General features: G+C 38.4%; 2 protein-coding genes across 2 annotated transcripts in view; one reads left to right on the forward strand and one right to left on the reverse strand.

Annotated features, from left to right (window-relative positions):
* RFESD (Rieske Fe-S domain containing) overlaps positions 1 to 3,846 on the forward strand; it is a 34,178-nt gene extending 30,332 nt beyond the window's left edge. The window contains exon 5 of the mRNA XM_064274221.1: positions 2,810 to 3,846. Coding sequence (XP_064130291.1) covers positions 2,810 to 2,927 — 118 coding nt within the window. The 3' untranslated portion in view covers positions 2,928 to 3,846. The remainder of the gene's footprint in view (positions 1 to 2,809) is intronic.
* SPATA9 (spermatogenesis associated 9) overlaps positions 1 to 26,034 on the reverse strand; it is a 37,044-nt gene that overhangs the window by 6,865 nt on the left and 4,145 nt on the right. The window contains exon 3 of the mRNA XM_003404989.4: positions 12,803 to 13,030. Within this exon, the coding sequence (XP_003405037.1) occupies positions 12,803 to 13,030 (228 nt within the window). The remainder of the gene's footprint in view (positions 1 to 12,802; positions 13,031 to 26,034) is intronic.

A 26,034-nucleotide genomic window follows, 5' to 3' on the forward strand; every position in this document is an offset into this window, starting at 1 on the left:
AAGTTCATGTACTCGTTCTTTACTAAATCGTTCACATCCTCAATTAAGCATACAGCAATTAAAATACTAAGCATTTCCTGGATATTAATAATCTGCTTGGAAATGTTAATCATGAGACTCCTGGAGGCCAGCATGAACGTTAGACAATCGTTAAGTTTCAGAAAGTGCTCTATGCTAATACCCAGCGTTCTTCTTTGAAAGGCAGAGGTTTATACCAGTAATGAATTTCGCCTCTCAGATATTTCTCGTTTCTGGTAATATAAGGTATCCCTGCCTCAAATACATTAGTATAACATACTCAGTTTAAGGGAATTTTTATGTCTTACAGGCCACTTCTGTTGCCTTGAACAGGATATGAAATGAAGACATTAAGCAAAACATTCCTTTCCCACTCAGCAGTGAAGTGGCAGTTAGCCAGGCTCCTCTGAAGAGCCAGACACTCAAGGGCTTCAGTGAACTCCCAGAAGGCACAGTCTGTAGCTAATAAAATCATGTATGCACAGGAAAAATGCCCACAAAACCAAAAAGAACAGTGAGTAACATCTTCACTAAAAATTTGCTTGTAACAATGAAAAAAACTGAAACAACCAATGATAGCAAAATAGGTAGATTAGGCTCTGTGCACTCAGTGGTATACTAGTCAGCCTTTGAAAAAGGTTCGTCTGAAGAACATATGATAACATTTTATTTAACGAATTTCTATGGCACTATGTACCAGCCCCTGTTCTAAGTGCTTTATAAACATTAACTCATTTAATTCCTAAAACAATCTTATGAGGTTTTAGTACTATTATTATCCCCCTTCCACAGATGGAGAAATAGAAAAGGAGAGGTAGGAAATTTGTCCATGATTACACAGTTATTAAGTAGCAAAATTGGATTTAAGCCAGGGATTGTGCTCTGGGGTCCAAGCACTTAACCTGACCCTTAATCCTGCTGCCAGCACTGCTGGGCCTTGGAATAAGCTGTTTATGAAGAGGTGGTATAGCGGAGTATTATGAGGATGGCCTTTGGACCTAACACATACAGGTTTGTGTCCTGGCTCCAGGATTCACTAAACAATGAAATCTTGAACAAGTTAATTATTTTCTCTAAGCCTCAGTTCCCTGAACCGTATTGAAAGTGATACCTAATATCTACTCCAGAGGTTTGCTGTGCAGATAAGAAATTGCTGTAAAGTGTTTGCAGAATGCCTGTACATGGACAGCCTTTAGGGACATGGTAGATGTTATTAGTACATTATAAACGATGAAAAAGAACAAGGGTCAGAATTGTAAACATAGCACAATGTGATCCCACGAATGGAACATACAAAGGCAGGACAAACTAATCTATACTGTTGGAAATCAGGATAGTGGTTATTCTAGCAAGGGTGCGATTAGTGACCAGAAGGCAACACAAGGGATTTCTTGGATGCTGCTGACTGAGGTATGTTCAAGCTACGACAGTTTATTGAACTGTACATTTAACGATTTGTGTACTTTTGTGTATACTTCCATTAAAAAGTTTTTTTTATTCTATGACTAGAAACAAACAAAAAATTCTATGTCCAGTATTTTTATGATTAAAATAAGTGCAGTTAGCATTGCATAGAAAAAGTTTGGGTAGAAATGCATCAAAATTTTAACAGTTGTTACATTTTGGTAATACAACTTTGTATAACTAACATTTACAGAGCACTTATTACATGCCAGGTTCTATATTAATGGCTACGTGTATTGTCTCATTTTATCCTTTAAAAAAATCTATGAATAAGAAATGGTTTCAGAGACATTAAACTCTTTCTTGCTTTCCATATTTTCCCAGTTAGGTCCAAAGAACGTATGCTATGTTTATAATTATTAAAATGTAAGTGTACCGGTTTGCGGGGACTTCTAAGTCAATTGGCAAAATAATTCTATTATGAAATCATTCTGCATCCCACTTTGAAATGTGGCGTCTGGGGTCTTAAATGCTAACAAGCGGCCATCTAAGATGCAGCAATTGGTCTCAACCCACCTGGAGCAAAGGAAAATGAAGAACACCAAGGCCACACGACAACTAAGAGCCCAAGAGACAGAAAGGGCCACATGAACCAGAGACCTACATCATCCTGAGACCAGAAGAACTAGTTGGTGCCCGGCCACAATCGATGACTGCCCTGACAGGGAGCACAACAGAGGACCCCTGAGGGAGCAGGAGATCAGTGGGATACAGACCCCAAATTCTCATAAAAAGACCAAACTTAATGGTCTGACTGAGACTGGAGGAATCCCGGCGGCCATGGTCCCCAGACCTTCTGTTGGCACAGGACAGGAACCATCCCCGAAGACAACTCATCAGAAATGAAAGGGACTGGTCAGCGGGTGGGAGAGAGACGCTGATGAAGAGTGAGCTAATTATATCAGGTGGACACTTGAGATTGTGTTGGCAACTCTTGTCTGGAGGGGGGATGGGAGGATAGAGAGAGAGGGAAGCCAGCAAAATTGTCAAGAAAGAAGAGACTGAAAGGGCTGACTCAAGAGGGGGAGAGCAAGTGGGAGTAGGGAGTGAGATGTATGTAAACTTATATGTGACAGACTGATTGGATTTGTAAACGTTCACTTGAAGCTTAATAAAAGTTATTAAAAAAAAAAAAATGTAAGTGTGCTTTATAACCTGATGTAGTATACTGTTTTTGCTTACTGCTGCCACTATTGAATGAAGAACAGAATAACCCATCACAACTTCCCTTCTTCCCTTTTAAATGATTTATGAAATGCTGAAGCCGGGATACTATCTAGCCCAGGAGTAAGAAAAACTGTTTATTTTCTTCTTCCCCATTCTTCAGGCTACACCAACTCCTAGATGTACAGATGGGTGTGGCAGTTTCAGCCCACTCTCTCCAGATGTCACGCTGGAAAATTTCCCAGAGTCCCTGGCTCCTAGAGAGAGTTTCCAGGAAATGAAGAAACAGTCGCTGCTCTTCCCCTCTTGCTAAAAGAATGTAAAATGATAGTATGCCTTTGAATCCCACTATTAGGCTACAAGGAGACAAACATACACAAGTAGAGAACAGAGATTAAGAAGAAAAGCAGCTACATCCCAACAAAATGCCTCCTAACAGGGTAAAAAGACTCACAAATTTGTGACCATATGAATGCATGGTAGTAGGAACAACACATGTAAATGGCCCATATTCAATAACTGGTAGGGAGCCCTGGTGGCACAGTGGTTAAGAGCTCGGCTGCTAGCCAAAAGGTCAGCAGTTTGAATCCACCAGCTGCTCCCTTGAAACTCTTATGGGACAGTTCTACTCTGTCCTATAGGGTCACTATGAGTTGGAATCAGCTCGACGGCAATGAGTTTGTATACAATTAAAGAATAAAAGTGGTGTCTGCATGAGAAATTGTATCTTTATTTTTCTCAGATTTTGTCACCTAAAAGTAATTAAAATGGATCAGTTTCTAATTCCATTATGTATTTGATATATGTTTTGTTTGGTGGTACAAATGGTTAAGTGCTGGACCACTAATAGAAAGGTTGGTGGCTCAAATCCACCCAGAAGTGCCTTGGAACTAAGGCCTGGAGATCTGCTTCTGAAAGGGCAGTCTTGAAAACCCTTTGGAGCAGTCCTACTCTCCCCACATGGGGTTGCCATGAGTCAGAATTGACTCGATAGCAATTTATGACTGCAACAACATGTTTCCAAGTAATGAATTTGTATATTGACTAAGGGTCACTTTTTTTTTACTATTTTAATACTTTTAATAAATACTTGTTATTTCTGTAACAAATTATCCCTGTAGAAAATACATTTTCTCTATAATTTATGTGGCTACTGGCAAGTAGCCATTTCCTAATTTTATGACTCACTTGTAATATATGTTCTTCATTTTATAAACCACCTTACTTCATTTTTGGCTTGCTATGAGCAGGAATAGTGCATGGTAAAAAATAAGATAAACAAAAAGGAGAAATTTGGTAAATGGGAAGCTTTGTTAAATTATCCTGGCCTATTTCAAAAATTCTGTCTTTGTTATATCAATTTCATTCTATTTGCATATTTGAGTTAAAGGTATCTTGGGATCAATGTTCTGCCCATATATTTGCTTTTTGAACTTGGTAATATTAACATGTAAAATAGATAGGTATTCGAACAGTAAAAACATTTCAACCTTTAACTAAATCATGGTAATGCCACTTCTCCCACATAATTTTAACTGTCTCATCTCATAAAAGAACTATATGTGCTCATTTTATTCTCATTGATAATGAGGTAAATCACTAAGTAGCAAACTACAGTTTAGAAAATAAATATCCACTTATAAATGAACTGAAGATTGGGGAATTACCAGGCCCAACTTGGTTTAGATTGTCCAAAACCACCTTGATGGGGAGTAAAAAAGAATAGAGGTAGGGGCAACTGTCTAACTCAGTGTTTTCCATACAGGTGTTGCAAGAAACATTGGCTGCTGTTAATAGATGGGTCCAGAGAAACGTTTCCTATAAGTTTAGTAAATTTACATAACTATGTCTCTGCTATTTACATAAAAATATAGTTTTCTGAGCCTGGACTATATAGAGAAGAACATGGCATCAGCATTGGAATAAGACTAATTAACAACCTGCTATGCAGATGATGCAACAGATGACGCAATCTTGCTTGCTGGAAGTGAAGAAGGCTTGAAGCACCTACTGTTGAAGATCAAAGCCTATACAGCCTTCAGTATGGATTACACCTCAACATAAAGAAAACAAAAATCTTCACAACTGGACCAATAAGCAACATTATGATAAATGGAGAAAAGATTGAAGTTGTCAAGGATTTCATTTTCCTTGGATCCCAGTCAATGCCCATGGAAGCAGAGTCACATATTGCTTTGGGCAAATCTGCTGGAAAAGACCGCTTTAAAGTGTTAAAAAGCAAAGACGTCACTTTGAGGAGTAAGGTGCACCTGACCAAAGCCGTGGTATTTTTAATTGCCTCATATGCATGCAAAAGCTGGACAATGAATAAGGAAGATAAAAGAAAAATTGATACCTTTGAATTACGGTGTTGGAGAAAAATATTGAATATACCATGGACTGCCAGAAAAACAAGAGTACATGGGTTCTACTTACTAGGAAATGTCCTCTCTTCCCAGATCTGAATTATACCAGCCAAGATAGCCTCATGTCAGGTCCAAAAAGTACATACATACGTTCCTGATTATTTTTGAGGCTTAGAATTTAAACCCAAAACTGAAGTCTACCCCCGGGCTTTCTGTTAATCCAGAACTAAAACCACTCTCGAAGCCAGCTCTTCAGACAAAAATTAGACTGGACTACAAAACATAAAATAATATTCATGAAGAGTGTGCTTCTTAGTTCAAGTAGACACTCAAGGCTAAATGGGCAGCTCCTGTTTGGAAGCAGGATGAGAAGGCAGAAATAAATAGAAGCTGGTTGAATGGACACAGGAAGCCCAGTGTGAAAGAGCGGGATGTGCTGTCATATTATAGGGATTACAACTAGTGTTACATAACAATAGGTGTATAAATTTCTGTATGAGAAATTAGCTTTAGCTGTAAACTTTTACCTAAAGCACAGTTAAAAAAAAAAAGAAAAAACTGAAGTCTGCTTTGGATGGTTGGAGGTGAGAAAGAAACTTAAATAAGCTTTTGACATGCTTCATGAAAAGGAACAAGTTCACTGGGATCCACTCCATGGCCTAGGCATTTCAGAGGGTATGAGTTTACTTCACTTTTGTCCATATCTTGTCCGACACCTACCCACAGTGCCAATACAAAGTGAAAACAGTTATCTCCAACGCCATTGTAGGAAAGAATCTACCACAGGAAGACCTCCTGATCCTGCGGTCTTGTATTGGCCTGCCAAAATCAACAGCTATGTCTGGGAGCTGATGTGTTTTAGCTGAAGCCAGCTTTTGAGCCACTTATCTAGGTCACTGCAGTGCAGAGCAGATGCAAGCTTCACTCAGCCAGACAGCCCACAAAGCTGAGAAGATGCACCATTCTGCAAGTACCAGTGCTGGGGAATGTTGAAAACCACCAGGAAATCCTCAGTTTTCCATTCCTGGGCCCTTTATAAAACCAGCAGATATATCACTGCAGCCTCATCCCAGTATCTATGCCTTGCAGCACCTAGAGGACATTGAGGAGCATCCTGACTTAGCACCCAAACAGCCAAGTGCAAAGGAATGGCCAGCAAGAGAGGCCTGACTCTGTACTAAAGCCACAATGAGCCACTAGAATCCATTTAGGTCACTTGTGCCAGCTGGTCTTATGTGGCTCATACTTGATACATCCTTCAATATGCTGAGATATATGGGACATGCCCTAGAGCTGAGCATCTAACCAGAAAGGCCTAGGGAATTTGTGGGGGGAACTCCTATGCCAGCTCTGTTCTCTGATGATCTTTGGAAGACCATTACTGTTTGCATCATTTCAGATAGGGCTGAAATACTATCCTAAGTATGATCAGTGTCTTGATGAAAATGGTCATCTGACCCCTGTTCTTGAGGAAAGTAATATGCCTGACTGGTATTCCCAACCACATAATATCTGCGAGAGTTTTGGCAGAATTGTTTAAGGTGCGCCGGGTACAAATGCATCTTTCCATCATTCATCACCCTCAGATCAGTGGCCAAAGCATGGAAAGAGGACCACTGAAATATGCCTTCAGACAGTTTAACCTGGCAACTTACCTTCCTACAGCTAAGTTTTTGTAAACTATGTCTTCCGTGCATCCACAATTACGCATATTCCTTTGCATAATAGCTCCAACTTTCACTCTTGTTACGTCCCCATACTCAAAGCTCCACCTCAGCAAAGGCAGCCTGACAATTCTTGGAGGAATTCATCTGGAATCCACTCTGGATAAGCTGAACTCTGTTCATCATGGCAAAGCAACCAAGCAGTGTACTATGTCTGGTGTAGCTCCTCCAAGCTATGACACATCCCTTAGCAGACTCTGCTACCATGGATACACTCCATTCACAGACTAATCCATTAGCCTCCACCACACCTCGCACATAGCTCTGTTGTATCTTTGGCTCTCCAGGCCACTGTATTCACTATTCATATTGGTATTTGTGTTCTCAATAAGCTGTTCATATTTGAGATATGCTTTTTTCTTCTTTATCATAACTTAGTTTCCTCTCAGTAGCAATTCTAATTCTTCACTCTGGCTGTCTCATTATCCAAGTAAAACTTGTTCCTTATACCCAAATCCTAAGGACCTTGGCATCTCTGACCTGGCACTGTGGTCACTTGTTTCATTCCAGCCATATGGAGCTACTTAAGTTCTCCAAACAAGCCCTGGTCTTTCTCACCTCACTATCTTAATATATATTGTTCTCTTCCTGGAATGCTTCTTCTACTTCATCTGATAATTCCTCATCCTCAAGTCTCAGATCCAGTATCATATCCTCTAGAAAGCCTGCACTGACCACTCTGTTGGACTTAGGCTTTCCTAGCATACTTGCTACTCTCTATTGACACTGTTTGCTTACTGGCCTATCACCCCCACAGTCCAAGAGCAAGGGTGAGACATCTCTGAATCCCCAGTTAATATGGTGACTTGACACATGAAGTCCCCAATAAAATTTGTTGAATGAGTGAAAAAGTAGAATTATACTCCATTTACCTCCAAAAAGAAATTTAACTATCTTATAATATTCAAACTTGTAAAAGAGGATATTAAGAATTAAAAGACAGCTGGTGCCAGCAACATGGTGACTGATCTTATGTGGAAACCTTCACATCTAGAAATTCTATATAAAATTAAACCCTGAAAATGTAATACAAGACTGAGTTTACAAAAGAGAGAGAGATAAATCCACTGGTCTCAGGAACAAAGAGGGAGCTAAGCCAGAGTAGATATTAGTATGAGCTAATATTCCAAGAAATCTGGGGATGGTGTTAGACCCTAAAATAATTGCTGCGGGCTACGTGTTAATACAGAGACTGGAGAGGTGAGACTTGTATGCACACAAGGTAGGGACTAGGCCTTTACAGAGTTGGGAGCAGTGAAAGTAGGACTAAAACAATTGTACCACCCAGCCCAGGAAGAAGATGAGGAAATGGGTCTCCACCTAGCTCTAGAATTCTCTCTTAAGAGATCAAAACCTCAAGCTTATACCACATAAAGAGGTCTGAATTTACCTTACCAGTGTGATGCAAGAAAACCTAAGTTAAAAAATTAACACGAAGGTTGGCCCTAGGCTGCTGATCTCCCTCGGATAGTTCCACCACCAAGCCCAGACAGGATTTCTATTTTTTAAAAAGTTACTTTTGAAGAACACTTTTAAGATAAAATTTACAAAACATAAGCAAATGACCTATTACGAATGAGACTCAAAAAAAAAAAGATCACAGTAGTGGGAAAGACTAGCATTCCCCCAAGTACCTCAAGAAACAATCTTTAAAAAGAACACAAAGTAAGTACCTTTAAAACGATCACAGAGTTTTTTTTTTTTTTTTTTAAAGGAATAAATCTGTAAAAGACACCAAGAAAAGAAAAAAACAGGAATTTTGAGAAAACACCAACGAGAACTTCTAGAAATTATATAGGTCCCTGGGTGGCACAAAGGGTTTGCGCTGGTTGGTAATCGAAAGATTGATGTTTTGAACTCACCCAGCAACGCTGCCAAAGGCCTGGTCATCTGCTTCCGTAAAGATTATAGTCAAGAAAATCCTAAGCAGCAGTTCTACTCTGTAACACATAGCATCACCATGAGTAGTGTCATGGATTGAACTGTGTCCCCCCCCAAAATATGTGTCACCTTGGCTAGGCCATGACTCCCAGTATTGTGCGACTGTCCACCATTTTGTCATCTTATGTGATTTTCTTATGTATTGTAAATCCTGTCTCTATGATATGATGAGATAGGATTAGTGGCAATTATGTTGATGAGGCAGAACTCAATCTACAAGATTAGATAGTGTCTTAAGCCCACCTCTTTTGAGATACAAAAGAAAGAAGTGAGCAGAGAGACAAGGGGGATCTCCTACCATCAAGAAGGCAGTGCCGGGAGCAGAGTGCATATTTTGGACCTGAGGTCCCTGTGCTGAGAAGCTCCTAGACCAGGGGAAGATTGAAGACAAGGATCTTCCTCCAGAGCCAACAGAGAGAGAAAGCCTTCGTCTGGAGCTGATGCCCTGAATTTGGACTTCTAGTCTACTAGACTGTGAGAGAGCAAACTTCTGTTTATTGAAGCCATGCACTTGTGGTATTTCTGTGATAGCAGCACTAGATAACTAAGACAAGTAGAAATGGACTCGACAACACAACAACAACAACATAAATGATATGTAAAATTATAAATATAGCATTTGAAATTTAAAATGCATTGAATAAGTAAAACAGTGTATTAGACACCACTGGAGAGAACTGGTGAATTGAAAGTTAGATCAAAGGGAACATCCAGGATGCATCCAAGGGAGAAAAAGAGAAGGAAAACACAAAGACAAATAGACAAGAGAGTAAAAGGTTCAAAGTATGTTTGATAGGCATCCTAATAAAGAGATTAAATGAGAAAGTGGCAATATTCGAAGAAATAATGGTGAAGAATTTTCCAGAACTGAAAAAAGTATCCTCAGATTCAGGAAACACAGGAGTCCCAAGAAAGTGTACCCATTCTGAAGCATAGTTTGGCAGTAGCTAATAAGTTGAAGATGCGCATCCTCTAACACTCAGCAATCCCTCTTCTAGATATATACCTGGAGAATGTCTCGTACACATGGATAAGGAGTAATTTACAAGAGTTTTTACTAAAACACTGTTTGTAACAGCAAAATATTGGACATTAAATTGTCCATCTGTCCATAATAGATAAACTGTGGATTATTTTTTTCTTACAATGGAATACCACAGGGTTAAATAAACCAAAGTGCTATGTATCAGTAACGTTAAGTGAAAAAAGGAAGCCTCAGAAGGATAAGAACAGTATACTACCATTCACATAAATTTGAACTATACGTAAGAACAGTATTATACATTGTTAATTGATGCATAGAAATGTAGTGAAAATATAAAAATATAGATGGAAATACATCAACGTCAGGATAATGATTACTTCTGGTAGGGAATAAAGGGGAAAGGATTGGGGCATAGTTAATTATATTTCTTTTTATAAAGGAGAAACCTGAAGCCAATATGGCAAAATAATGTCACCAGTTTAAATTTGGGTGAGACTTCTGGTAAATTATATTTTTTTATATTTGAAATATTTTATTGATAAAAAAAGTTTTTTTAATTAAATCTGGATCCTTATAATAAGAGAAAAGGAAAAGAGACTTCATAGATTTTGATTTTGAATTGTGTGAAAAGAGGCACAGTCACAGTCAGGATGTGGACCTTGGACATGTCACATAATTCCCTAAGCATCTTTTATCTCAGATTCCTGAAGTTAGTTATCACAACTGAGCTCTAAATTTACCTGAAATTCACTGTCAGTCAAGCTAAAAGGGCAAATACATTGCTTTTTTTTCGTTCTCAATATTGTGTAATAGGAAACACACAAATTCAATTGTAAAGATAGATTTTATTTCTGCCACTAAATTTTCATGAATGTTGGGAAACAATTCTCCATGGATTTCTCTCATTCCTGCACAGACCAGACCTTCTGAGCAAAGGACACATTTTGAATAGCAAATAGCCTTGGAAACTAGAGATAGTTTAGTTCTTTGTCGAGATCTGGAGATGTCTCCCTGGAGATGTCACAGGGCACTAAAAATAAAACCTTCTCCTTCCCTTCCCCTGAGACATTTGCTTACACTTGAGGGTAACTAATTTAGAGACACCTTTTTCTTTTTCTCCTCTAGAGGAGATCTGCTTACATTTCAGACTAAAGAGTAATCTTTCTTTCTGGAGGGCAGGATGGGCAGACGGGCCAGCAGCCCTCTAAGAAGCTCAGGGTCTCCTAATTTCAGGGCTTCTCTCCTATGATGCAGCTTACTAGATGCACAGGTAACATCCGGCCTTTAATGCATTGTCCTAAGGCCATTGAGGCATAGCGAACCAACACGAGATATTGTTCTGGATGCTGCTTTTGCTGTAAATAATAAATCATCTGTGTCTCTGATCCATGGGGCTTGTGTCTTTTGTCAGAACGAGCACGTGTGTGTGCATGCACGTGTGTGTAACTGTGGTGGGAAAAATGTAGGGTAAAATCTCAGCTCTTGCACAGTTCTGACTTAACAATGAAGAGCAAAATGATAAAAGGAAGACTTTAACAACATAATGGACAGTGTTTTTAAACATGATTTTGTACTTAATACAGAAATATTCTTCAAAGGCTATTTCTTATATCAACCCTCTATTTAAAATCATGGGTTTGACAACTAGAGGAAAGTAACAGGAATGTAAAACATTAGATTCAGAAAGACATTTCGTCGGGAATTTCAAACAATACTCTTCGGCTATGTTTCTTTTTTGATGACCAAATGATACAGGAATAAGGCTTATATTGCTTAAAAGAATTCATTGGTTAGCAAACACAGATCATTTCTTATTTCCTCAGTTATCATTAGAAAGGAGTCTTTTATAAATGCTGTTCTCAGGCAATTCCTAGTTAAAATACCTGATGATTTCTGAAAATGTCAAAATCTTTGATTAAAGAAAGATACTCATATAATAGATACTTGACAATTTTTGGTCACCCAGCATCCATTTTGCCAAAACATCTCAGATTTTCGTTTGAGGATTCACCCTTTCCTCACTCTCAGGCCATGTGTTCTGGATGAAGCTACACCCACAACTCTAAAGAAGAAGGAGGTAATCCAGTCCTAGACCTGTTAGTCCATCCCACTTCTGCGACTTAGCAGTGAGCACTGAGACCTAAGCAATTCTCTAAGAGTGAACCTGAACACTTCACAGGAATGCTGGATCAAGGACTCTTTTTTCTGCTGGATTTGAATCTGGAAATATGTAGCCCTGGGAATAGCTGCACACAATCTTGTGACCATGAGGGGAAAACCTGTCTGAGGATGGAGTCAATATAGAGAAAGCAGAGCTGCGAGGTGGAGAAAAAGGGAAGCAGGGTCCTGAAGGCATAATTTGAGTGCCTGTATCTACCTATGGCTGAAATTTTGTCAGCTCTGGAATGTTCAGCTACATGAACTAATGTGTCTCCTTTTGGTTTAACCAAGACTGAGCCAGGTTTTCTCTTCCTTCGACAAAAGGATTCAAATTTGTTCACTCAGGGATTTAGACGACAGCCTTACCAGATTCAAACCTTTTGTTGTTTAAATTTAGGACACTTTGAATAATGCTCAGATTGAAAAACCCAGAGTTCGGTGCCATAAAATTTAGAAAAAAAGTTTGTCCTTAAAAAGTTTTAAGAGTCACTGTGTTTAACAAAATATCATAACAGATCCTCAATAAAACAATGTAGAACATATCATTTGAAATATACCTGAATGTTGACAGGTCTATCAGAAAGAGTTTATAGTTAAATATACTCAATATATCAAACAAAAATTACCTGAGAAACATAAATTTATTGGAAAAAAGGTTTGATATAAATGCAAATTAACATACTTATATTTAAGGTTAAACCATCAAAAACTGACAATTTAATATTGATCAATCTAATAATAAAGTAGAAGAAAATTCCACATTATGTCTTCTTTCAGGCTTAATTAAACCAAAGAATATACTATATTTTTTTAAAAAAAAAAAAAGCCCAAGCATTCACTTATTCACTTCTTATCCAAGTATATCTGTTTTACAGGTAGGATAACCACAATGTGCCTCATTTTCATTTTCTAAATCTCGCGAATTTGAAACAGTTCCTAAAATATAGTCCAAGTCTTGTGCAAATGCAATAGTCACTTACCTGCATGTTGTACAGGGGTTGCTTTGGTGCATTAACTTCCCTCAGTAAACGACCAGATATGTCCCGTAGCTCTAAGAGCCTACAAGCAAGTTGAGGCTGCAGAAGTTTGGCCACTGACTGAGAGGATCTGGATATGCTGTATAATCCCTGAATGAATGTTCCTCGGTTGATCTTGGCTAAAATAGTAGCCATTCTGACCTTGGAGGGTTTTTGGACGGGTTCTGTTCTCTGGGGGCGGAAAAAAGCCTTTGAAAAGTGACTGCCATGTGGTTGTCCAATGCATTATTAAAGTCTACTTCAGGCAAAGACATAGTACCATATAACTTTATATTGTGCATATACTCAGTGTCCAATAATTCTATCCCTCCCCTCCAATACAACATCATCGATTTCCCCTGTATACTTAAATCGGTATATGAATATCTGATTTTTTTTTTTCCTTAGGATAAACATCCAGAGGTGAAATTACTAGTGAAAAGATACACATTTTTCATTTTTCTCTCTGGGTTTCTACCTATTTGCATTTATTTTTAAAGAACTCTTTCAAAAGTAACAAATATTTTCCCAGTTTACTTTCAAAAGTTCAAATTATGAGATAATAGCATACATACAAAATACGTATGTTTACAGTTTAAAGAAAAGTAATAAAACAAATACTCTGTATACTCAACAGTCTTAAGAAACTTTTACTGCTAAAAACTTCTTAGCTTCTTTCAGCATTCTGACAGGAAAATTTGAAGATTTTATGGCATTACCAAAACACATGACATGTAGTTCTTTCTCTGCACTCCCAGAAAGTAAACCACAGGGAAATTACTTACAATGTGGTTAGACTGCATTCCAGGCAAGGGACAAGCGTTGTTCCCATTATTTGTTTAAGTAATCTTATGGGCTATTCTGACTTTTTAGTATATAACTTGGAAAAAAGTATTGGTTAAAAACACAAATGAGTAACTTTGAATACCTAAATGTTTATTTATTGAGTCTAAGTACATAAATAAAAAATTTCTCTTAAAAGGATTTTTTTCATACAATAAAAACCATACATTTGTCTAAGAGCAAACATGTAATTTATTTAAAATGCCCTTTTATCCTGAGATAATTTTATAATTGCTAGTTTTGTTATCAAAGTCCAGTTTACCATTCAGTGTTTGTCATTGGAGACAACCAAAAGCTGTTCTAGTCTGTCAATGAGAATGTATTTCTGCAGCATTTGGAGCCCTGTTTTGGCTTAATCTGTTAACTTTTCTGGAAAAGTCCCATTGACCCACCCCTGGTGGTCTCAAACCTCGTACTCAATACTAACAGTGGAGAATGCAATCTAAATTGTAGGCGCTTACCAAAAAACCAAACCTGGGACATTCAATCGGCCAACAAATACATGAAAAGATGCTTGCAATATTAGCCATCAGAGAGATGCAAATCAAAACTACAATGAGATTCCATCTCACCCATGCAAAAGTGACACTGATCAAAAACAAACAGAAAACAACAAATGCTGGCAAGGTTGTGGGGAGATTGGAATCCTTATCCACTGCTGGTGGGAATGTAAAAATGATACAACCACTATGGAAAATCGTATGGTGCTTCCTCAAACAGCTAGAAAATGAAATACCCTATGATCCAGCAATCCCACTCTTAGATATATACCCTAGGGGTCTAATAGCAGTGACAAAAATAGACATATGCACACATTTGTTCACTGTGGCATTATTCACAATAGCAAGAAGATGGAAACAACCTAAGTGCACCTAACAACAACATATATATGTATATATAAAACCAAATACATTGCCATCGAGTCTGCAAGTATAATAAGCAAGATAATATGCTGGTACCATCACTTGATATCCAGAATTGACCCAACTGCAACTAACAACAACGACTCTGGTTGTGAGCACACCAAGGAAGAAAATCACTGTCACCTGCATTCAAAGCTTCTGTACATACAGGTTTGATTTCTTTTGTGACCTTATGCTTTGCTGCACTGACCTCTCCCAACTCCTCCTTGAGGTGGAGCAGACGGAATAAGATGGTTTTACTTCTGATTAAAATTTACTTGTATATGTTTCCTCTCTTTATAATTTCTTGGCATAAAGTGGGTGCTATATTGCCAGGGCAAACATATATCTATATATATACGTTTAATGACCCCCATGTTTTGGCTCCATCAAAGCATATATATGTAAAATCTGTTGCTGTTGAGTTGATTGCAACTCATAGCGACCCTGTAGGACAGAGTAGAACTGCTCCATAGGGTTCCCAAGGTTGTAATCCTTAGACAAGCAGACTGCAACATCTTTCTTCCGATGAGCAGCTGATTGATGGGTTCATACCACCAACCTTTTGGTTGGCAACTGAGCACTTTAACCACTGCACCACCAGGGCTCCTGAATAAATATTTGCCCATATATATATATATATATGCACACACATAGTTCTGCCATTACTGAAACCTTGTCTACTTGGTCAAACATATCTGTGTTTTGGGGACTCTTCATTTTTGTAGTTATAAAATGTTAACATTGTGCAGCTTCCCCTCATTTTTTAAGTTTCTTTACAAAATACTGGTGATCTGTAAATGTTGGCCTGGATTCACTGACTTTACACATCTATTTTTATTAACCAATCTTGATTCATTCTCCCAAACACTACATAAGATTTCCCCTCTGATTCACTCAACGGTTCCCTCCTTTTACTAGTTTTCCTAAGTTTTTATCTCTTTCTAAAAATAAGCCTTGGTGGGACCAAGATGGCTGAGTAGGTAGAAGTTTCCGTGATCCCTCTTGCAACAAAGACTCAAAAAACAAATGAATCAATTACATATGTGACAATCTACGAACCCTGACCATCAAACACAGAACTAAGGAGTTGACCTGAGTGACGGGGAGAGAAAGCTGTGTGCTAAAGCAGCGACCGCTTCTGGAGCCGGCGTGCCACGCCACAGCCTTGAGCCCTCACAGTTCCCTGGAGCCAAAGTCGTGGGGCCGATCGTGACTTACTGAGATGGGGCAAGCACGGGACACAGCCCTAACCCTCTGGAATAACCTCAGCGGTGACCCAGCCAGCACACACTGGCTGCACACCAACGAGGCTGACAGAACGAGAAACCATGGGAAAGCAACGACTGGTTTCAGAGCCTGGAGCGCAGCGACCCAGCCAGAAAACCTTGGTGCTGGGCTTTGGACTAAGAGCGTAGAAGCTGATCACAGTTTCCTGAGACGGTGCAAGCACAGGGCACAGCCCTAACCTTCAGGGGCAATCTCAACCCAGCCAGCACACACAGGCTACAAGCCCTTCTGGAATCTCAGATAAAACAGTCCTCACCAAACAAGATAAGTAACTTTGTCTATCTTGCCTCACTACCCTCTGCTATCTATCTGATCCCTCCCCTCCCTGCCCCAGCCAGCTTCATTAACATTGGAAGTCCCTGGGCCAGGGAGTGAAGTGCTCTTTGGGTTTTTTTTTCTCTAACCCATTCTCCTGGCCTGAGAGAAGCAGCAATTAAAAATCAGGGGGAAAAATCCTTCCCTGACTTCCCTAAACTGGAAAAATAACACAGAACCAGCTCCAGCCAAGCATAAGAGATCCACAGTCTTTGGCTTTCATCCCTACAGGGAACGAGGTGGTTATTATAATGCAAAGGCAATTCTGATAGAGATCTGACTATAATTGTTTTAACTGAGCAGTGGAAAGGAAAGTTTTGGAGGTCTGAAACCTCTCTACCTATTAAACAGAGCCCTCACTGATCCACAGCAGGGAACTGAAGGCTGAAGCTCCACCCTCACCACCTAGCCACCCGCTAAAGGGATCTGAGGATAGTGACACCTACCAATCTTTAGCAGTACAAGCATTGGGTGCCTAAAGTACAGCTGCAGAGCCCACCCACCATAGTGCTCTAGAGAATAGAGACACTCCTACCTCACTGGCATGTGGGGAAAGGCTGTCAGCATCCTGCCTCCTCGGAGTGTGACCCCCTGCTGCTACTAGAATCTGGTGCATACAACCGTCACCACCACTACACTACTCCTCTAAGTTAACTGGTGACAGCCTACACCACACACTATGTGACCCAGAATCAAGACACATAAGATGATTTTATTCAAGAATAGTGAATAGACTCATAGGCTCATATATCTGGTAACAGCTCAAACCAGCTGGTAACAGGCATAAGTGATTCAAAGGCTACAACAATCAAGATAGCACAATCTAGTAGCCCATCTGGGTGTACAGAAATAAAAAAAGAAGGCTCAGTGAGTAAATATAAAATAAACCATTACAATATCTTATAGATGGCTCAGAGACAGCAGTCAATATCAAATCACATAGAGAAGCAGACCATGATTGCTTCTACAAACCCCCAAATCAAAGAATCAAAATCTTTCCCAAATGAAGACACAATCCTGGAATTGCCAGATGTAGAATATAAAAAACTAATATACAGAACGCTTCAAGGCATCAGGGATGGGCTTAGAAATGAAATAAGGCAATCTACAGAAAAAGCCAAGGAACACACTGACAAAGCAGTTGAAGAAATCAAAAAGACTATTCAAGAACATAGTGAAAAATTTAATCAGCTGCAAGAATCCATAGAGAGACAGCATGCAGAAATCCAAAAGATTAACAATAAAATTACAGAATTAGACAACTCAATAGGAAGTCAGAGGAGCAAAATCGAGGAATTGGAATGCAGAATGGGGGAGCTGGAGGATAAGACAATTGACACCAATATAGTTGAAGAAAAATCAGATAAAAGAATTTTAAAAAATGAAGAAACCCTAAGAATCATGTGGGACTCTATCAAGAAGAATAACTTCCATGTGATTGGAGTTGCAGAACAGGGAGGGATAACAGAAAATACAGAAAGAACAGTTGAAGATCTGTTGGCAGAAAACTTCCCTAGCATCGTGAAAGATGAAAGGGTATCTATCCAAGATGCTCGTTGAATCCCGTACAAGATAGATCCCAAAAGAAAATCACCAAGACATATTACCATCAAACTTGCCAAACCCAAAGATAAAGAGAAAATTTTAAAAGCAGTCAGGGATAAACAAAAAGTCACCTACAAAGGAGAAACAATAAGAATAAGTTCAGACTACTTGGCAGAAACCATGCAGGCAAGAAGGCAATGGGATGACATATATGGAGCAATGAAGGAGAAAAACTGCCAGCCAAGAATCATGTATCCAGCAAAACTCTCTCTCAAATATGAAGGTGAAATTAAGACATTTATAGAAAAACACAAGCTTAGAGCATTTGCAAAAACCAAACCAAAGCTTCAAGAATTACTAAAGGAAAGTCTTCAGTCACAAAATCAATAATATCAGATACCAACACAAGGTCACAGAACAGAAAATCCAGATATTACCTCAGATAGGGAAATCACAAAAACAAAATAAGATTGATTTTTAAAAAATGCTCAAAACAGGGAATCATTGATGTCATTATGTAAAAGATTACAATAATCAAAAAAGAGGGACTAAATACAGGAGCCATAGATCTTCCATACGGAGAGGAAACCAAGGCGATACACGATGATACAAGTTAGGTTTTTACTTAGAAAAATAGGGGTAAATATTAAGGTAACCACAAAAAAATAAATAAATAAATAAATAAATAACCACAAAGAGGTCTAAAATTCCATACTTCAAAATAAAAACCAAGATAAACATAATGACTCAGCAAAAATAAATTCAACTACTATGAAAATGAGGAACACACAATTTACAAAGAAAAACTTCTCAGCACAAAAAAGTAAGTGGAAAAATGAAATTGTCAACAACACACAAAGAAAGGCATCAAAATGACAGCACTAAACTCATCATAATTACACTGAACGTAAATGGACTAAATGCACCAATAAAGAGAGAGTCACAGGCTGGATAAAAAGACACAATCCGTCTATATGCTGCCTACAAGAGACACACCTTAGACTTAGAGACACAAATAAACTAAAACTCAAAGGATGGAAGAAATATATATCAAGCAAACAACAATCAAAGAAGAGCAGGAGTGGCAATATTAATTTCAGACAAAATAAACTTTAAAGTTAAATCCACCACAAAGGACAAAGGACACTACATAATGATTAAAGGGACAATTGACCAGAAACATATAACCATATTCAATATTTATGCACCCAATAACAGGGCTGCAAGATACATAAAACAAACTTTAACAGAATTGAAAAGTGAGATAGGCACTTCCACAATTATAGTAGGAGACTTCAACACACCACTTTTGGTGAAGGATAGGACATCCACTAAGAAGCTCAACAGAGACATGGAAGATCTAATTGCTACAATCAACCAACTTGACCTCATAGACTTATACAGAACACTCCACCCAACAGCTGCAAAATATACTTTTTTTTCTAGTGCACATGGAACATTCTCCAGAATAGACCACATATTAGGTCATAAAACAAGCCTTTGCAGAATCCAAAACAGCAAAATATTACAAAGCATCTCCTCAGATCATAAGGCCATAAAAGTAGAAATCAGTAACAGAAAAACCAGGGAAAAGAAATCAAATACATGGAAACTGAACAATACCCTGCTGAAAAAAGACTGGGTTATAGAAGACATTAAGGAGGGAATAAAGAAATTCACATAATGCAATGAGACTGAAAACACTTCCTATCAAAACCTTTGGGACATAGCAAAAGCAATGCTCAGAGGTCAATTTATATCAACAAATGCACACGTACATAAAGAAGAAAAAGCCAAAATCAGAAAACCGTCCCTACAATTTAAACAAATAGAAAGAGAGCAACAAAAGAATCTGTCAGGCACCAGAAGAAAACAAATAATAAAAATTAGAGCAGAATTAAATGAATTAGGAACAGAGAAACAATTGAAAGAATTAACAAAGCCAAAAGTTGGTTCTTTGAAAAAATTGAGAAACTACTGGCCAGACTGACTAACGAAATACGGGAAAGGAAACAAATGACCCAAATTAGAAATGAGATGGGCCACATCATAACAGACCCAACTGAAATTAAAAGAATCGTATCAGATTACTATGAAAAATTGTACTCTAACAAATTTGAAAACCTAGAAGAAATGGATGAATTCCTAGAAACACACTACCTACCTAAACTAACACAAACAGAAGTAGAAAAACTAAATAGACCCATAACAAAAAAAAGAGGTTGAAAAGGGAATCAAAAAACTCTTAATAAAAAAAAGCCCTGGTCCAGATGGCTTGACTGCAGAGTTCTATCAAATTTTCAGAGAAGAGTTAACACCACTACTACTAAAGGTATTTCAAAGCATAGAAAAGGATGGAATACTCCCTAACCCATTCTATGAAGCCAGCATATCCCTGATACCAAAACCAGGTAAAGACACCATAAAAAAAGAAAATTACAGACCTATATCCCCTCATGAACTTAGATGCAAAAATCCTCAACAAAATTCTAGCCAATAGAATTCAACAACATATCAAAAAAATAATTCACCATGACCAAGTGGGATTTATACCAGGTACTCAAGGTTGGTTCAATATTAGAAAAACAGTTAATGTAATCCACCTTATAAATAAAACAAAATATAAAAACCACATGATCTTATCAATTGATGCAGAAAAGGCATTTGACAAAGTCCAACACCCATTCATGGTAAAACTCTCAGCAAAATAGGAATAGAAGGAAAATTCCTCAACATAATAAAGGGCATTTATACAAAGCCAACAGCCAACATCACCCTAAATGGAGAGAGCCTGAAAGCATCCCCATTGAGATCGGGAACCAGACAAGGATGCCCTTTATCATCGCTCTTATTCAACATAGTGCTGGAGGTCCTAACCAGAGCAATTAGGCTAGACAAAGAAATAAAGGGCATCCAGATTGGCAAGGAAGAAGTAAAATTGTCTCTATTTGCAGACGACAGGATCTTAACCACAGAAAACCCTAAAGAATCCTCCAGAAAACTACTGAAACTACTAGAAGACTTCAGCGGAGCATCAGGTTACAAGGTAAACATACAAAAATCAGTTGGATTCCTCTACATCAACAAAAAGAACATCAAAGAGTAAATCGCCAAATCAATACTATTCACAGTAGCCCCCAAGAAGATAAAATATATAGGAATAAATCTTACCAAAGATGAAAAGACCTATACAAAGAAAATTATAAGGTACTACTGCAAGAAACCAAAAGGGACCTACATAAGTAGAAAAACATACCTTGTTCATGGATAGGAAGACTTAACATTGTAAAAATGCCTATTCTACCAAATGCCATCTATATACACAATGCACTTCTGATCCAAATTCCAATGACATTTTTTAATGTGATGGAGAAACAAATCACCAACTTTATATGGAAGGGAAAGAAGCCCTGGATAAGTAAAGCATTACTGAAAAAGAAGAAAAAAGTGGGAGGCCTCTGTCTACCTGATTTTTGAACCTATTATACAGCCGCAATAGTCAAAACAGCCTGGTACTGGTACAGCAACAGACACATAGACCAATGGAACAGAATTGAGAATACAGATATAAATCCATCCACATATGAGCAGCCGATATTTGACAAAGGCCCAGTGTCAGTTAATTGGGGAAAAGATAGTCTTTTTAACAAATGGTGCTGGCATAACTGGATATCCATCTGCAAAAAAATGAAACAGGACCCATACCTCATGCCATGCACAAAAACTAACTCCAAATGGATCAAAGACCTAAACATAAAGTCTAAAATGATAAAGATCATGGAAGAAAAAACAGGGACAACATTAGGAGCCCTAATACAAGACATAAAGAGAATACAAAACATTACTAAAAATGCCGAAGAGAAACCAGATAACGGAGAGCTCCTAAAAATCAAACACCTGTGCTCATCTAAAGACTTCACCAAAAGAGTAAAAAGACCACCTACAGACTGGGAAAATATTTTCAGCTATGACATCTCCAACCAGCACCTGATCTCTAAAATCTACATGATTCTGCTAAAACTCCACCACAAAAAGACAAGCAACCCAATTAAAAAATGGGAAAAGGATATGAACAGGCACTTCACTAAAGAAGACATTCAGGCTGCTAACAGATACATGAGGAAATGCTCTCGATCATTAGCCATTAAAACCAAAAACCCAAATTAGAGAAATGCAAATTAAAAGTACAATGAGATTCCATCTCCAAAGTTGGCATTAATCTAAAAAACACAAAATAATAAATGCTGGAGAGGCTGTGGAGTGATTGGAACACTTATACACTGCTGGCGGGAATGTAAAATGGTACAACCACTTTGGAAATCAATTTGGTGCTTCCTTAAAAAGCTAGGAATAGAACTACCATACAACTCAGCAATCCCACTCCTCAGAATATACCCTAGAGAAATAAGAGCCTTTACACAAACAGATATATGCACACCCATGTTCATTGCAGCACTGTTTACAATAGCAAAAAGATGGAAGCAACCAAGGTGCCCATCAATGGATGAATGGATAAATAAATTATGGTATATTCATACAATGGAATACTACACATCGATAAAGAACAGTGATGAATCTGTGAAAGATTTCATAACATGGAGGAACCTGGAAGGCATTATGCTGAGTGAAATTAGTCAGTTGCAAAAGGACAAATATTGTATAAGATCACTATTATAAGATCTTGAGAAATAGTTTAAACTGAGAACAACACATTCTTTTGTGGTTATGACAGGGGGGAGGGAGGGAGTGTGGGAGAGAGGTATTTACTAATTAGGTAGTAGATAAGAACTACTTTAGGTGAAGGGAAGGACAACGCTCAATACAGGGGAGGTCAGCACAACTGGACTAAACCAAAAGCAAAGAAGTTTCCTGAATAAACTGAATGCTTAGAAGGTCAGCGAAGCAGGGGCAGAGGTTTGGGGACCATGGTTTCAGGGGACATCTAAGTCAATTGGCATAATAAAATCTATTAACATTCTGCATCCCACTTTGAAGAGTGGCGTCTGGGGTCTTAAACGCTAGCAAGCGGCCACCTAAGATGCACTGATGAGTCTCAACCTACCTGGATCAAAGGAGAATGAAGAACACCAAGGACGCAAGGTAATTATTCACCCAAGAGACAGAAGGGGCTACATGAACCAGAGACTACATCATCCTGAGACCAGAAGAACTAGATGGTGCCCGGCCACAACCGATGACTGCCCTGACAGGGAACACAACAGAGAACCCCCCAGGGAGCAGGAGAACAGTGGGATGCAGACCCCAAATTCTCGTAAAAAGACCAGACTTAATGGTCTGACTGAGACTAGAGGAATCCCGGTGGTCATGGTCCCCAAACCTTCTGTTGACCCAGGATAGGAACCATTCCAGGAGGCAACTCATCAGGCATGGATTGGAGTGGACAATGGGTTGGAGAGAGGCTCATAAGGAGTGAGCTACTTGCATCAGGTGGACACTTGAGACTATGTTGGCATCTCCTGTCTGGAGGGGAGATGAGAGGATGGGGGGGTTAGAAGCTGGCAAAATGGTCATGAAAAGAGAGACTGGAAGGAGGGAGCGGGCTGTCTCATTGGGGGGAGACTAATTGGGAGTAGTAAGGTGTATATAAGTTTTTATGTGAGAGACTGCCTTGATTTGTAAACTTTCACTTAAAAAAAAAAACCAAACCCAGTGCCATATAGTCGATTCCGACTCATAGCGACCCTGTAGGACTGAGTAGAACTGCCCCATAGAGTTTCCAAGGAGCGCCTGGTGGATTCAAACTGCCGACATTTTGGTTAGCAGCTTTCACTTAAAGCACAAGAAAAATTATTAAAAATAAATAAATAAGCCTTTTTGTGATAATCTGATTGCTAATCAACATGCTACTGTAGGATTCACATAATTTATGTCGACAAAATACAGCATTTATTATAAACAAGATTTTTTAAGTGTACATTACAATAATGTTTTAGCAAACCTTGTGTTGTATTCCCCATTTCAGTGTTACGATTCATGGCTTTTTCCAACAGACTCGATGTACTTTGAAAGGTTATCATCTGTTTCCCTTTAATTCTCTAATTATTATTACCGTCATGGTTTTTAAATGCTTTCCTTTTTCGATTATCTCCTAGATACCTCTGAGAGGATTACTTGATGACAACAAACTGTTCCTAACCACGTTTATTTTCCCTGCCACAAAACATGAAATCAACTCTTTTCCAAAAACACACTCATTGTTTTTAAGAAGAATTACATTAGAAACCAAATCTGAGCACTGACACTGTCCATTCAGTGGTTCTTCGTGGTGCTGGTGCTGGCGCTGCTACAGAGGAGAACTACTTGCATTCTTTCAGATATAGAATGAGACTTCCCTCTTTTTTTAAAAAAATAAGTCACCAGTTTTAAATGATGATTCTAACTGGCTCTTACCTTCAGCAAGTAACTTTTCAACTAGCTCTATTAAAAAAAAAAAATCTTTTTTTTTTTTTTTTTTTGAGGTACCAGCTTTCCCCGTTTTCTTTACTATGGTGGTATTGTTGTGTGCCAGGGAGTCGATTCCAATTCATAGCGACCCTATAGGACGGAGTAGAACTGCCCCATAGGACTTCCTAGACTGCAGTCTTTACAGGAGCAGATCACCAGGTGTTTTCTCCTGCAGAGCTCCTAGTTGATTGGAGCCACCTACCTTTTGGTTAACAGCTGAGGACTTAACCATTGTGCCACCGGGGCTCCTCCCCTAATCTCTACCCGGACTTAATATCCCTTCTACAGTTTCTTCTTCTTAAGACTTACCACTACCTAATAATTTACTCAATTTCCTTGTTTATTATTTTTCTATTTGACCAGACGTAAGTAAGTTCTGTGAGAGCAGTGTTTTATACTTGGCTCATGGATTTTTCCCTAGTGCCAGGAACCGTGTCTGGCACATAGTAGGTGCTCTATAAATATTTGTCAAAATTAATGATGAAGAATATCAGAAAATATAACAAATTAACATTGAGAAATATCAGGGAAGTATATCAAATATTAAATTGGAAATCACTCAGAAAGTTTTCAGTGCACAAAGTGCTTTGTATCTTTCACAATATTGCTAGTGCTCCACAAGAAACAACCCAACGAAGACAAAAATATAATCGAATTATAGGACCTTCTAGTCTAGTTAAGTCCTACTCTTACTACATTTAGAAACTTCAATACCATTACAAGTAATTTCCAGAAATCACTGTGTATTCCCAGCAGATTTTATCCCATATTGAAAAAACAAACAAACAAAAAAAAAAAACCCAGAGAATTCAGAAAAGTACGTCCACAAATTTTTGTAATGTAAAAATCCAAACTTTTGCACGGATTCTAATATGTTGTGTCTGTTGTTGTTAAGTACCATCAAGTCAAAGTCTGACTCATAGCAACTCAATGTGACCTCAGTTTCCCAGGCTGATTGCCAGAACTTTTCTCCTGTGGAGCAGCTGGTGGGTTTGAACCCCCTAAGGGTGCTTAACCAGTGTGCCACCAGGGCTCCTTGTGTTCTGTCCACAACTCCCAATTTTGTAGTATATGGTAAGATAATAACTGAATAAAACATATAATCACCTTTCAAAATTAAAACCCACAAAAACTGACCGTTTACCACATAAGACTTCTCTCATTTTAGTAAGGATCATATTGACTTTAATTTTTTTTTAGTTCTCCAATTATAGTACACATTTGTTCAAAATTAAAGGTTTAATATTTTTAAGTCCTTATATGGGAATCATTTACAATTTCAATTGTAAACCTTAAATTTTTATTAAAGGAAATAGATACTGAGGGTTTTGAGGGTCTCAGCTGGTGGGCAAGAGTCACTGGGAAATACATGACCTCAGAAGCCATGACCTCAAGCCAAGATTCTAAAACTAAATTTGCCAGGCCCAGAAAGAAAATTTCCTTCAAAACTAAAAGTTTTGAAGGACTATTTAATAATCATTATTCTGGGTATATTCCCATATGAAAATTCTACCCTCTCTTCCATCCAGCCCCTTGAATTGGTTCATTCTGGTTTGAACCCCTGCTGAGAATTTGCATTTCCACCCCAGATATACTGAATCAGTATTTACATTTTAACAGGATCCCCAGATGATTCTTACATATAAAAAACTGTAAGGCCCACTGCTCTACTAGTGGATATCAGAACTGCTCCCTAACCAGCAGCTTTAGCATCACCCCAGGAACTTGTTAGGAATGCAAATTCTCAGCAAGGGTTCCAACAAGAAACCTTGCTCCCATCAAATCTTTTTGCTCTAGGCTAGCATGGGAGCCTTTTCCTAAATAAATGCCAGAAAT

Source organism: Loxodonta africana, chromosome 2 (genome assembly GCF_030014295.1).
Source record: "Loxodonta africana isolate mLoxAfr1 chromosome 2, mLoxAfr1.hap2, whole genome shotgun sequence".
Lineage (NCBI taxonomy): Eukaryota > Metazoa > Chordata > Mammalia > Proboscidea > Elephantidae > Loxodonta > Loxodonta africana.